The 16,055-nt window shown below is 36.2% G+C and overlaps 1 protein-coding gene across 10 annotated transcripts in view; it reads right to left on the bottom strand.

The window, feature by feature from the left end:
* The window catches only part of CUNH8orf34 (chromosome unknown C8orf34 homolog), a 150,776-nt gene that overhangs the window by 122,796 nt on the left and 11,925 nt on the right, over positions 1 to 16,055 (bottom strand). For all 10 annotated transcript variants that reach the window (XR_011678113.1, XM_071420693.1, XM_071420705.1 and 7 more), the window contains exons 2-3: positions 3,467 to 3,614; positions 2,403 to 2,534 (exon numbers count right to left, since the gene is read on the bottom strand). Coding sequence is in view for 9 of the 10 variants with exons in the window: in XM_071420705.1 (XP_071276806.1) it covers positions 2,403 to 2,534; positions 3,467 to 3,614 (280 nt within the window). In the remaining variant the exon portion in view is untranslated. The remainder of the gene's footprint in view (positions 1 to 2,402; positions 2,535 to 3,466; positions 3,615 to 16,055) is intronic.

Here is a 16,055-nt window from a genome sequence, read left to right as displayed (position 1 = left end):
AGAAACAGCTCACAGTACCTTTTGGCTAGGCACAATCCCCTGAATCCACCAGCTGAGTCAACTTTCCATGCATCATCTTGCCCACTTATTGAGTCCGTATCTTATCAACTGAGTTATCCTTATAACTGGAAGCTGACAAGGGTTTTGCTAAAGTCATGGTATGAAACATCCATCACTGTTTCTTTGATTACAGGGCCAGTTACTTCACCAAAGAGGGCAACTATGTTGATCTGATCAGACATATATGGTCTCATAAATCCATGCTTTATGTTCCAAATCAGATTTTCTCACTTGTGACTCGGAACACCTTTCCGGAAAGTTTGCCCAATAATCCTTGCAGAGGGTGAGGTTTGCCCTTCCACAAAATCAATGAGATATTTGCATTTTTCTAATCATCAGGAACATCCACAACAACTATGACCTTTCAAAGATGACAGAATGGCCTTGGAATGATATTAGTCTCCTCTTTCAGCATGCTTAGAATCAATCCCATGTAGTGCCACGTATTTATGAATGTCAGTGGCACTAAGCACATCTTAATTCTACCTCCTTTGTAGGCAAAGCTGCACTCCTACACACTGTTTCTACACTTGAGTAGCTTGAGAGTCTTACCAACTAAAGAGTATTAATAAGTTTCCTTCAGTCCACAAGGACATATCCTCGACCCCAGTTGTTTTATGGATGTATAAAAAATTTCTTTGCTTGACATGAGACCTGATAGTTTAGAATGCCCAGCCTCCTCTTTGTCCCTCTAATGGGACAACCTAAGGACTAACAAGCACAAAACTTGTAGTAGGCACATGTTTGAGAAGAGTGACGTGATGTCACCCCCCATCTGGGATAAAGGCAGAGAACTTGAGATCTTTAGGAGATGGCATGAAACTTGATGCATAGCACAGAGTCTGAAAAGCAAGTACAAGGCAGAAGGAATGAACACAGTATGATGACAGGAACAGCTCACAATACCTTTTGGCCACTGTTTCTAACAGTGGATCTCCATAAATTGCTGTTTTCTAGCAAATCTGTTAGATAAGAGACAGACTGAGTGACTATAAGCATTTATTGGAATGTCTCTATTTATTCTTGAAAATAAATTAAAATACACATGCTTCTTTTGAACAGACTTAAAAATTCATGTGCCCAATTGAGAGGCACAATGGAATTGATGATCACATTTGAGTGTTTTTGAAGCAAGCAATGTGCTTCATGAAGAAGAAAAAGAGACAAATACTCAATTTCTAGAAAAAAATCATCTTGAGAAAATCCTGTACAATGGGACACAGCTACCTGTAACAGCTTTTTTTACTTGTTGCAGTTATTTATTCTCAGTAAAAAATGTTTCATAATCATACAATCACTCAAAAGTACAGTATTTCTATTGCATAAATTTATCATGATTTACTTTACCCATTGCTATGTAGTATTTTGACTTAGTGAGGTCACTGGGCAATTTTCCTTGACTTCTAAGTCTAGACTTTCCCATATTGCTTTTAGAGGAAAGACAACAAATTTTCTATTGCACCATACTATATCTCTGTTCTCATCTGGTACACTTAGTCACACTCAGCATTATAAAGACTTGGCTATTATAAAAATATCAAAAAGCTACAAGAGTCAACAGAAGAAAATCTAATTTTTCAATTTATTTTGGAGAAAAATCTTATATAAACAATTCCCTGGGTGTGTAACTCTATTTATGTATGTATGCATCTTGTAAATATATTTATTTGTGAAAAAACCCCAACATTAAGAATCAAGTTAAAAAATTAGATTTCTTCAATAGCCAGTACACAGGAAGCATATTTCATTAAGACCTGTTGTTTTCATTTTCACTAGTTTTTTACAGGCAGTTGACAATATTCTCTTCAGCTGCTCTATTTCTACTCTGCCTTTTCTTTCAGTGTACATTTAGATTCCTTCAGCAACTGTCAGAACAGTACACCTGTTCTGCTGACACTACTCCCATACCTTGAACAGTATCTGTTCATAATTCATAGTTTTGAATTGCCTGACACACAGAAAAAAAATCTGTTAGGACCAATATCAACAGAACAGATTTTACACATGCAAAATGGCAATGCAAACTAAAACATCAAATCATAATCAGTATCCAAACATAAAATAGTGCATGACACCCAGATATTAGTCTGATTTTTAATCAATCTATCCAAAATTCTTTTATATCTACAGATGACAACATTATAAAATATTTATAATTCAAGTGAGATTAAGGCAAGAATCAAACTCTTTTAACATATATATATATATATATATATATATATATATATATAGGCATTTCATCTGCTTACAGTTTGCTTTCCATTTTAAACCTTATTCAAATGAAAAACATACTATAGGTTGGAAAGTATGCACAAATTATTAATGTAGTGAAGCTTTCTTACATGACTTGGACTCCGGTGATGGTGGAGAAATGTTGGACACAGCAAGGTCGCTCTTTGACTTTTTAGGCTTTTTTGCATTTACCTGCCAAGGCTTATCATAATTTCTGAAATCTCTTCTTGTTCCTTTATTTTCTGTTAAAAAGAATCAAATTAGATAATCATAACATATGGAGGGTCATTTTTCAAAGACTTTACAAATAATTAATCAAAAAAACCCCAAGGTATATCAATCCAAATTAAAGACAGCTCTTTTTTTTTTCTCCTATCTCTGATTGCTTTTATATTTATTCCACTTTTTAAATATCAAGACTTAGAAATTAATATGCTTTTCATTATAAAGGTCTATTTTTTGTTAAGAAAAAGTACTTAATGTCCACAATATGTACATGTTTTACTGCCTGTGTTAAAACTGTGTATTTGATATAAACGGTTGATTTGTCAGTAAATTAACACTTTGGCTACCAGAAACTATTTAAGTTCTACAGTCTGAAACAGATCATTAGCCAATTTTTAAACACTAAAACACTAAAACTAATATTGTAATAGTAGATTGTACCAGAATAAGAAAACCAAGACTTCTACTATACAATCAGAGCAGATACTACTTCAGAATATTATTTTAATGCTTCTGAAGATTTACAATCATAAATTATTCACACTGGAGTTTATAAAGTAGCATAGCAGCTCCTCATTAAGGGTTGGGATGATAGGTATATAAAAACATGTATTATTAAAGAAAATATCTCAATAGAGTTTAATCTCGGGCACAAACACACCATGGGAGGGAAAAAGAAAACAAAGAAAGAGGACAGCAAGGGAACCTCTCTCACTGAGACTGGGATGTTTCCATTCTGTAACTCTGATGCATATTCACACGATATATACCTAGGCTGAGCTGACAGAGAGAAATGTAATTAAATTCAGCAGCTGCAAGATAAACTGGATTTATTCTGCATGCTCAAAACCATTAAGCAGTACCTGTTCAATAGGTACACGTGAATCCAGGAAATCAAGTGCGGGAAGGTTATACTGGAGACCATCCCTTTCCAGCACACAGAACATACCTGATGTTTCACTCTCTGCCCAGAGGGCAGCAGAGCCAGACAATGTTCTCTGAAGCTGACCACGGTTTCCCTGCTTGGACTGAAGATGATCAATTAGAAATGGGATTGGCTGGTCGGGTGTCTCCGTTATCAGCTTGGTCATCAACTCCTTTAGAAAATTAAGCCAAAACAAAAAATTAGTGAGATATTGCACCCAAACTAATGCTGTATTTGCCAAAAGAAAATGAGCATTTATAAAGGAAAGGTGTGTTTCAAATTTGAAGAAAACAGGAGCTAGAACATCCACCTCCTCAAACTACTCCTAGTTTGGTCATATGAAGTGCTCATATCTGAAGTGTTCTCAGCCTATGCAGTCTCTTATCCACTGGAACACAGGTTAAAAAAGCCAAACCCTGCTATCTATTCAAATTTATCCCAAACAGTAATGCTGTCCATTTAACCACTCAGAACCAGCACCTCTTCAGAGCTGCACGTAGCTCTTCTCTGACCACTACGTCCAAGCTTCATCTCATTGGAAACTGGAGATTCAGGAAAGTTTGTGAATTTTCATCTCGCCCAAACTCAGGACAATTGTCTGGTTGAAATATGCATTCATGTCTGGGAACTCCAAGGTCTGATCAAACAAGTAGATGGTTTTTAAAGCAAATCCTCAAAAATACTATAGTATAGAAATAAAGAAATATTTTATGACATTGTTGCAGATATGGATATAAAGCCAATATAAAGTCAACAGGAAAGCATCTTCTACGCCATGCACTGGTACTATCCAACTGCTGTTCTGTACCTTTGCTGTGCAGGGCTGCAGAAAAAGAAACACTCTCCATTATTGCTGTTGGGGTTCTTTCTGGCTTCCTAGGCACAAAACACATTAGGAATCCAGAAAGAAGCTGTGGCTGTGCTGTGCGCATGTGCTCTGAGAGGAAATGAATGACTCAGGGCAGCTGAGGTGACCCTGAAACCCATTTAGTTCTACAGGAGATCTGGAGCCGCTGCTGCAAAATGAAAAAGCTGCACAGAAGTAAAAAATTACAGGAATGTACAACAAAATGAGAACAAAATAAAAATAAACAAACAAAAAAAAAAAAAAAAAAAAGGAGAAAAAAAAACCAGAACAACTAACCTAAGTTATTCAGAGCATGTATTCTCTCTTCACCTATTCCCAAGTATAAACCTTAACACAACTTACATGCACTTAATTCTCTCCCCACTTCATCTTTTCCACACACTTTCACATAATAATTTTTTTTCAAATGTCAGTAGTTACTTAGCATTACCATCAATTAAGTGTGTTGGGGAAAAGGTACTTCAGAGGAAGTATACCAAATAGCAGCAAACATGAATAACTGCACACAGCATTACTAAGGCATAGCAAGTTCTCTTTGTCCACAAAAAGGAGAAAATATGCCCCATCTGCCCACATTTCTTCTTAAGACACAATCTTCTGTGATGCCATTTTTGATACTTATCCTCAGTGAAATGAAAAACCCTGGCTGTCTCTGATTTTGAACTGGAACTCCACAGGGAGAAATTAAGCTACTTACTAATCTTAGAATTCTTGGAGCTGTGGAGTGTAACTTCATCTGGACTGCCTTTTACCAAGGTAGGAGAAACCCTGCGATATACATCATACAAGAAAAATTCTGAAATTGCAGTAATTCATATTTTAGTTGCTTGGCAACACTAACAGCAAACCTTTATTCTTTTCCCTGCCAAAATGCAGAATTAGTGACAATGGGAAGATGTAATCTAGTGCTTGTAATGGACCACAATAGCTGTAGTAATTCCACTGCAGAGGATTCTAATACCAAAGGAAAAGTGCCAATCTGTTACAGCTGACTTGTAATTTAAATAATTTCTCAGAATCATGGTTTGAAAATTATTTTTATCTTAGATTAGTAATACATTGCACTATTAACATAGTATTGAAAACGTAATACAGAAAAATGAGAAATTTTAGAATGCTTACATACCAAAGTAAGACAAATGCTACTTGATTGTTGCCATAACTGATTTGCTTGTAGCAGGAAGAAATGGTCTTTAAGTAACAGAAATTCATCTAATAAAATAGAACTGATTATAGGATTCCTTACCTCTTCTGAGATGTAGCAAAAAACCTAAAGATCAAGGTGATGTGAAACCAGATTCCATTAAAAAGGACCACTTTTTGTACCTACTGTTATATTGATAATAAGACCCGAGGCATATAGAGATCCGTACTGCCCCAAGAATAATCAGTCCTATTCTCAGACAGCAGTTAGAAAATTATAAAGAACTGTAGATAGACACTACTTTTATCTGGAATAAAAAATGTGTTGTACCAATCCTGTACACCTAAAGTGAAAAAAAAAAAAAACCAATGCTGAAATACTCATAAACTGAAGAGTGTGAAGTTCAGAAAAAGACCTATATATTTGTGTAATAAGCCTCAAATTGATTTGCCTCAAGCACTCTCAGAAATGTCATTAAAAGTAAATGCAACTTAAAATGAACACAAAGGCAACTCAGGTTATAAAATCTGCCATTTAAGAAAGACAAAACTCTTTACTACAAGTATTCCACTGCAAAAGGGGAGAAAAGAAACTGTTAGGAATCTACTTCTCAAGCTGCTTCAAGCAAGGTTTGGAAGTGGTCTCCAATTTACCACTTTCCTTGGAGTTCCTAAACTCTGGACAAAGTGCAAAGAACACCTCCACTCCAAGAACAATAGCTTCAGACATATACTCTGTGGAAATTCACATTCACATGCTGAAGGTGTTATCTCTCTTCCATATCCTTCTGCCTCACACACTGCCAGACATCGCAGAAATAGGATCACAGTTCCATGACCCTCACTGCCTTTGCCCTTCTACCAGTTTCTGCAAAGGCACACAATTACCAGTTTCATCCAGTTTCTACCAGTTTCATCAAGGGATACAACTCCATCTGCTCACCTCTCAACCTCTCCTCTTCATGCTCACGTTTCCTTTGAGATTTTTTTCCATCCCCAGCAAATTAGCAATTACATGAAAATATGCTCACTGCCTGCATTCAGCTGCTTGGCTGTGCCATGACTCGGGTGGGAGGGTTGGAGGGGCAAGAAAAACAAAAATAAAGCCAAACCCAAGCAACCCAACAAGAATCAAGCACAAAGCTTCACCAACATTAACTGTACATAGTGAGCGCTCACCTAATTTTTAAGTAAAAACACATACTCCTGTGGAGGTGAAAAGATACTACAGATTAGGAATGTCAGCTAAAGGGTATTCTCATTCTAGCACCATTCTCTAGCAAAACCAACTTAAACTTCCAATTAAATTATCAAAAGCTTATTTAATGACCTCATCTGTTGCTCAGGTGACATCTTAATAGGCAGTAGGAATAACATACTACATGGTACTCTAAATGTACTTTCACATGTTTGAAATGTCTCTAAAAAAAGAACGTATTAAATAAGAAAAAACTAAAGCATCCAAGGTACAAAAATAATATTCCTTTTTGGTTAGCAGCAGTCTGATCTGACTCACAATGTGCTAAGTAGGCAAGGTTTTACAAGAAAAAGAAAAGGGAAAAGACCAACTAGTCTCACTGAAGATGCCTCTGCACTAAAAGCAGAACAAAAGTGGCACAAGATCATTGAAACTGAGATTCATTTTTTCATTAACAAATCATCAAGTAAGTTTCAACTCTTCATAAAGACAAAAATGCAAGACACCTAAAGATAAGTCTCTTAAAAATATTAATTATATTTTTCACATTTTTAGCTCAAATTTCTAAGTTTTCTACAATTCAAATAAGGCAAGTCTGTTGTTCTGTGCACAACGTGCCTTATAACAACCAATAAAAAGCCATGGCAGATTGGGTCTCCATACCAAATGAACTGCTTACTACTCATAATCTCTCCCCTCCTATCTCTTTCTACTGCCATGTCTTCCTTTCACTCTACGTCCCTTTGTCTTTTCTATCAGTGGACTCCACACAGTCTCTTCCTCCCAGCTGTGTAACAAGGGAAGAAGCTGTTCAGAAGTCAGTAATTATGAATTCCCTGTGCACCCTTGAGACACACTGGAGCACAGAAAAGGGGCCAAAGGAAACTTCCATGGTTACTACAGACTAGAGTACTCAGATTAATACATCAGTTTCTGCTGCTTCCCAATTATATTGCCCCAAATTAGGCTCTGCCTTGTCTAAAGGCAGAATGAGAAAGAACAGGAAAGTGATATAAGCTCTTTCAGGTATCTGCTTCATGGATTTTACCCAGCACTGTGCAAACCAGTTCTTCTTTCTTCATATCTTGTAAAGGTATCTTCATATGCTCCTACATGCACTAGTTTTATTGAACTATGTTACTAAAATTGTTTAAAAAAAATTAACTTTTTTAAGTTCATTTGTGGATATTTCCAAGAGAGACTCATGCACGTGTAATGAGGCTGCAAAAGATCTTGAAAAAAAACACCAGGTATAAAGTAGTAGTTTAATATATTAATTATTTATAAAGAATATACAGAATTTATAAGCAATAATTTATAAAGAATTCTTTATATCTTTCACTATTTTCCTATCCTGAGGTCCCCTATTACTTTTTCAATGAAGGCTCATATTTTTATTCCTTGTAAATTTCCAGGCATTTAATACAAATGAAACAGTCTTCACAGTCTATTAATCATAAGCCCAATTACAAGAAAGTCCTAATTAGCCCTGTCTAAATGTACCTATCAGGTTATTAAGTTAATTAAGAGACATTCTATCTTGCCCTGTAACTGGTAATGGTAACTACACAATCACATTTTAACTGTACAGACTTCATAGACTCTGGCACAGCATTCACAGATTCTGGCAGGGTTACACGCTGGTGGATTAAATTAGAAGTTTAAATACAATTAAATACTGCAAGTCTTCACAGTGATGTCAGTAGTGACTTTGTCAATAAAGAAGTCACAAGGGGCTAGATGTCTCCCAGCTGACCAGCCAGAGTGTGTCCACTTAGGAGAAGAAGAATTGCTCTCCTGGCTCCACTGAGTTATTGAAGATATATGCATTGACTACAGTGAAGCTTGGACACTTGGACGTCTAAATTTAGACTTGCTAATCCCTTCATACAGGCTGTAAGTAAACAAAGAAGAAACAAAATTGAAGGAAAATTTGTGGAAGGACAGTAGGTTTAAGTAACTTTGTAATGACTGACACTTTTTTATTAGAATTCCATTCTGATTACTGCAGAAACAAAGCAAAGAAACAAAAATAAATAATTGTTTTAAAGTAAATTTTAACATTCTTACTGACTAAATTAAGAGTCTGAAATTCTTAAATGAGAGCAGAAATGAGTACTTAAATGACTGCTTCCACCAAAAAAAAATTATTTTCTATGGAAACTAATGAAAAATACCAGCATTCTTCTTTTGGAAAATAGCCAGGCTTAAAATATTCTTGAGCAACTTTTAATTAAAATTAGTAGAATTACATTATAAACTGTGAATGAAATGGACTTCAACATATTTTATATTAATTAAATGATCATCACATCTCCCTATAAAATAAATTATTCAATCCTACACAAATTTCCACATAAATAAAATTCATATGCCTGTACCATACTATTTACTTCAAACTTCGTAGCAGAATAACAGTTGAGAACAAATAGTAGTCCTATTCAGCTTGCTCATGAAAATATTCAAACTCTTATCTGGAATTGACTAAAAAATTTTCAATTAACACATTCCTTCTTCAAAATCTCAGTGATACCATTTCAGACAGCTGTGCAGTTAAATTTAGTATCACAAGACTGTAGTACACAGCATGGGAACACAACCCACAGAGAAATTACTTTGGACATAGAAGTAAAATGAAAGTACAAAGCTGATATGGTGGCTCTGATGCTTTGGTGCAAAGAAAATTCCCCTAAAGGTGCATTGTTGTGGAAATCTAAGGTATGGGACTAGTGGCACAGGTAACATTTCATAGAGTGAGAATAACAGGAGGAAACAAACATCATTGAATAGCTGTCTTTCTTAAGTCTTCATCTACTAAATATCTGTACCAATTCAATAAGAAAAGACCAATTTTGGGGGCTATGTTACCAACCATGTTTTTAGGGGGACTCTGGAGAGCAGAATGGAAACAACAGACTTGTTCCACAATAAATCCTTTGCAGATCATATTATCAGTTCCCTGACTCAGATGAACTACCTCTATCTGAAACAATTCCAACTCATGCATATACTACTTGATAAAATATGCATCATTGATCTTACTGAGGAGTGCATGGGGTCTGGTGGGCAATTTCAAAGTTTCACTGAGTAAGTTCATGACACTTTATAGAACTCTACCACACACATTATAACATGCAATATCTATCTGAACCTCTTGCTGCATCTTTTCACTAATTTATCCTTTGAGGTTTTTTTCTCTCCTAATCTTAGTATTTCAAATATCATTGTCTCTAATCTACTTTACCACTTCTGAGTTCACAAAATAGCTTCAAACACCTTCATTCTGTGGCTTTATTGAAATATTTCCTTTCTCCCATTTAAGCATTCCAAGAATGCTGTCAAGAGAGAAGTCACTGCTACTAGGTTACTCTAAAACATTAAATAATTCTCTGTAGAAGAAGAAAAGGTTAAAGACATGCTCTCAGAGATGCCAATCATGGCAAAAGCTATCATGTTTTTCCCCATAGTTTACTTTTCAAATCACAAAGATTTCCTATGATAGCTTTTACTTCTTTCTGCAATTCTGTATCTCTGCATGACAATCTCACTCTTGTGGAATTATGCCTACCATATCATTATCTTAACTGAGCAAGGATTTATCAAATAAGGGTAGTTCATGTTATTGTAGAAACACTGTTAGTTTTCCCTGAAGTGTAATTCAGAAGCCTTCCTCAGTTTCCATCCACTCTATCAACCACTGAAATTCTGCCCTCAAGGTATGCACTTCAGAGTTCAGCCAAAGAAAATGAAAACTGCTGGTTTTCTGAAAGGTCTGTAAGATTTACATCAAAAGAAATACTCATAGATAAAGACTAGGAAAGACTATTACAACCTAGACTTAAATTACAGGCATAAAACAACGTTGACTGCACATCACTGCCTTACCTAAATGCTAACTCAATTGGCTGGAGCTGATCTTTCTCTGATCAGCTGAAGTAATCTCCTTTCAATTTCAAGGTCTAAATTGAAATCACTTGTTCCACCATGTGCAATGACTCATTACTGCAACTGTTAAAAAACCAGGTTTTTTTATTAACAGTTTTTTTTTTTTAAATCACATCGTATTTCCAGTTTGAGCTTCACTGACTTAGCTTCAACCTGTCTGACACGTTTTTGAGAAAGGGTAATGCTAGAAACTGAAGTAGCAGGTATTTTTGTGGCTACCTCTGCTAGGCTGACCCCAACCAGCAGCCAAGCACACACCAGCCACTTACTCATTCCCACCCTCAGTGGGATGGGGAAAAATGAAAAGAATAAAACCAAGAAAAACTAATGGGTCAAGATAAAGACAGCTTAATAACCACAGGTAAGAGAAGTGGAAAAAAACCAAAATCAAAGAACAAGTGACATCAAGGCAATCACTTACCACCTCCCACTTGCCAGTCTGCAAGCAACAGATATTTTGGAACATTTACTCCCCAGGTTTAAGTAGTGAGCATGAAACTATATGGTAAGGAATATCTCTTTGCCCAGGTTGGGTCAGCTGTTCCAGGTGTGTCTCCGCCCAATCCATCCCCCCCCAGGCCTGGTTGCTGGTGGGCAGAGAGGAGAACAGAGAAAGCCTTGAGCCTGTGCAATCACTGCTAAGCAACAGCTCAAAGGCTGGTGTACCAACATTGTTTCAGTGACAAATCTGAAATACACCAACATACAGGCTTGGTGTGAAGAAAATCCAGTTCCTGTTAGACCCAGTACAATACCACTATGGAAAGGATTATCAAGGGTTTCTGAGTGGTGATCAGGAGAAGGCCATATATGAAAAAAACAATTGGTATATTAAGGAGTTGACTCAGCAAAAGCCCTTAAGCTTAGATATTCTTTATGCCTGAGAAGTAAATAATTACAAAGCTATGCACATGCTTAAAATGTTTTGATGAATTAGATTACTGTGACTTTAGAATTACCAACACTTCCTTCCTTCTTTCTGGAAGCCAACCAAAAAAAAAAAAAGTTAAATTAATATTTTGAAGATTGATGGAAATCCTTTCAATTGCATACCATGGAAAACTTTGATAATAACACATTTTAAAAATGTGTGCAGCAACCACCACGCTTCCCAGGTGCTTTTCTTTCTCCTCCCAAACACTCCTCCAGTAACTTTGCATTACTACACCATTATATTTATTCAAGTGATACAGAAAGATAAATGTGAGATGTTTTAAAACATTGTACTGCCCAGTGTTTACAGTCAAAGTTATTAACTATTCTGTGTAACTTCTATGCATTAAAGTTACTATAAAAATTGCTTTCATATTTTTTTTAATCTTGACCAAGAATTTTTAAACTATTCACATGGAACTTCAAATAATAACCAGCAATTAAAGAGACACAAAATGGAGAATGTGAGTTACCAGAGTCCAGGGTGGGGAAGTTCTTACACAGATTTAATTACCTTGACTTTAGCTGCCTACATAAATTAACACTAAGTTTGCTCCAGTAATGCTCACTAAACAAATGTCAAAGAAGTTACTACAAGCTCCCTGATTGTTAGAAATTACTTAAATCCTGTCATTTGGAAATGTTCTTTTAGTACAGCAACCAAACAACTATGAGCAATATGCAGTATAATTACAAGTTTTATTCATACACTTTGAATAGATTAATATCTATTCAGATACACATCTTAATTTCTTGTTATTTACCTGTGAGAGATTGACTTGGTCTCATAAGACTTCATACCAATGTTGTAATCAGCTTTTAAATAGATCTAAATGTTTAATATGCAACAATACAACAGAGATTTCTCAACTGGAAAGGTCAGAATTTATTGTCATAGAAAAATCTGGAAATTAATTTTCACAACAGCAAAACACAAAGAGGTTTTTTTATATTTGTAGAATTTATATACTGCAATTGTGCCTAGAACTCCTTAAATAATAATAAGTGCTTTTTACATAGCATTTTTAGAAGACAAAGAGATCATTATTTCACATGTAAGCAGCCGCTTGATTCACTCAAAACTACTTGTATGCTATTTCCCTCCCTGCAGGAAAGGTCACACTGATTTGCCTGTCACAGGTAACACAAGATGTGCAGTATCTTCTCAGGGTAACCTCTCTCTGCAAGCTCTCAAATCTTTTGAGAACACTTAGTCAAGTTCAGTTTGGTTCAACACTGCTTATACTCAGTGCTTCTCCGACTGCAACTGGAAAAATCTTTTTACCATTACAAGTAACACTTTTATATTGTTATTTCAACCAGTGTCCACTTAAGTATAGATGAAGCTTTTGCTTAATTAACACACTTGAATATTGCTATTTGGGAAAAAAAAAAAAAAAAAAACAACAAAATCCACAATGAAATTGGAAATAATTGGTCTCTTTGGTGCAAGAATCCAAGAATCTTTTGCCATGCAGAAGCCATCAGTCCACAGATATAACAAAACTTGATTATAAATGCATGAATTAATGATATTCTAGTAAATATCTAAATAACCATGTGAACTAATAACAAAGAAATATTGACTGATTTGTTTTTATACTCTAGAGATCTTCCTCCATTTGGTGTACCATCACGTATTAAATGTTACCACACAATACTGGCAACTATTTCACTTCTAAAAGACATCAGTGTACCTGAATCTATCTTCAGCCCAACCAGGAAGACACCTTAATAATTCCAGTTCAACTGGAAGCAAAATCCACCTGACAGCTTCCATATGGATTTTTATCATCCAACAGTTAAGCCAAAATGCCTCTATGATTTTCCTCATAAGCAACCAAGATGACGAAGAAAACGCTTCAATGATTTCTTTTCTTCTTAACATTTTCTGCAAAGTTCTGGCAGATTTCTAACATTTTCTGCCTTCCTGGATTATCACTTTATTTCAAGTCAAATTAAAATAGATATTTCTGCTACTTAAGGCAAAGAAACTTCTGAGAATGATGATCCAATCACAGTCAGACTAAAAAAAAAAATTGAAGATTAGAAACACATAGGGAAAAAGACATGCAGGTGTCCATTGTGATCTAAACAGCGCAGCAGGGTTGAAGTATACAGGTTTAGAATGCAGTATGAACTGTGAAGAATCAGGCAGGAGAGACCCAGTGGCAAAATTACACAGAAAAGAAAATGTTAACACCGAGTACAGAGGTACTATGCTCTACATGCCTCCAGCCACTTTCCAGGGTTCCCAAATTGCTTCCCACTGGCACTACCAGGTTCATTGCTTTGCCTTAGCCCTGAGAAGATACAGTCACTGCCTGTCTCCATCTAAAAATGGCTGCAATGTGGGGAAGCACTCCCAGGCTGCTGGGATTCCCCCGAAAAAGAGGCCCTTCAGGGTGAGGGTTTCAAAACACACACACCTGGCAAGGCTGAGGTCTGAGCCCAGGAGATGACATCACCTACTGAAGATGAACACTACACAGCCCAGCTGGCTGCTCCTATGACAGAAAACCTATGCTTGCAAAGCAGGCACCAAGATGACCCTGCTGAAAATGCCTGGTCCAAGATCCTCTCCTCAGATTTGCTTGTTTCACCTCATTTACTGGCTGTGTGCTGCCTTGGAAGAAGACTCAAAACTCATCAGGCAGGTCTCTTTTGCAATATGCCAGGAGAATTTCTGTCACAATAGGTAGGGTACCTTTTCCCTGCTACAGCCAGAAGACGAAAATACAATATTAAGATAATACAGATTTGCAGCAGACAATGGATTTAACTACATAGAGGAAGGGTAATATTTTACATTCTGTTTGAATACCTTGAAATGCACCCTGAAAAAAGATACAACCATATTCCCCAGAAGGCATGGAAAAACAAAGTGTCAGGCATAATTCAGTAGTCATATTCAGAACAGCACAGATACCTAAATAATATTTAACTTTGAATTTTTGACATTACATACTGCAGGATTAAAATAAAATATAGCATTTCATAAATGAACAATCTAAACATGTGTATCAGGACAGTTCTGCATGAACTTATTTCCACAATCAAAAATCAATTTCCTGTGCCTAGACACAACTACATCATCCTGTGTGGAACTGTACAACTGTTAGTTGAATGCTCTTTTTTCACCCAAAGTCACAAAGAAAGAAAAAAAAAAGCCTTAACCAGTGCACAAGTGCATTTAGATGTCACAAAACAAAGAGATCTGATCACCATCAGAAGAGATGAGCGCCTCTCACTCTGCTTCCCTACTTTCCACAATTGTATTGCCCATTGCAAAGCACCATGAGGAAGAAGGCACCCCCATACAGAAACAGTCACTGGAAAACTTCCTTCAGACAAGACACTTCCTCCTTAGAGGAAGGATGTTCTATAATCATGCCCAGAAAAGAATTCTTCAGCAAAAGACAACTGATGGGCCGAAGTGAACATACAGTCGACCTGTATGAGGAAAAATACCAAACTTTGCTGACCACGTACAGTAGATACATCATGGATTACATCCAGGCACATCTTTAACAGAAGACAAATCTAATGCCATTATTTGTTTCATTAGAACTAACTTGCATGCCCAAGTCCTTAAAAAACCTCACCTAAGGAAGTAATGTGAAAGAACTCACAGTAGGTCTAAAGAGCAACTGAAAATAGAGAAATGTGCCAGTACCAAGCTGCAAAAAAAAAGGCTCTGAAATGAGAGGATGTCGGACACCACTGTTTGACCTCTGAGGCCAAGTGCATTGGCTGACCAGGCTTAAGGCTGACACTTCTATCATGCCCACAAATAAAACAGGTCTGAGATAAGGGGGACAGCTAAATAAATACTAGCTTACCTAAACTGGATACACTTTCCACTCTGTAAATTACAGATTAGCTAAAGTACACATATGATGGCAATATTAAAGCCATTAATGCAAAGTGTAATTATGAAATAAGAAAAAAATTATCATCAGTCTCTGTGTACCAAAACCACAAGCTAATGAATATATTTTTCCTGAAAGAAAAAGTACCAGAAAAAATTATTTTAAAGACATAAAAAAATCTGAGTACTAATAATTATATCATATGGATCAACTTACTAGTCACTTTCTAGCCCAAACAAGGTAACTTCAACACTTAGATAGAACTGATAGGTTTCTTGAAAGTGTCATTTGCACTTTGACTATCTCCTCCAAATAAACTGTCACATGGATTTAGTCACCATGTCACTAGCCTACCAGGGACATAACCTGCAACATCAAGGAGCTGTCCTCTGGCTCAGGTTTTCAAACAAAGGACTAAAGGTCTATATTTTACAAGAAAGCTAGAGTCTGAAGTGGATATTTAAAGAGGTACTACTGTAGTAACAATTGGAGATTTTCTGTGGGTAGCAACAGTAATTATTAAGGACAGATAATTGAATTATACCTAGAACTGGAGTTAGGCCCATCATTTCTCATCAGACACTTCTACCATCAAGACTGCAATGGCTTAGGCAACTAAAAATCACTTAATTTCTAGAAGCTGAAATTCAAGTT

This window comes from Agelaius tricolor, unplaced genomic scaffold, assembly GCF_023055355.1.
Source record: "Agelaius tricolor isolate 1412-34295 unplaced genomic scaffold, bAgeTri1.0.p SCAF_2, whole genome shotgun sequence".
Taxonomy (NCBI): Eukaryota; Metazoa; Chordata; class Aves; order Passeriformes; family Icteridae; genus Agelaius; species Agelaius tricolor.
Note: the sequence above shows the minus strand (reverse complement) of the source record. Positions and strands in the feature narration are given on the sequence as shown.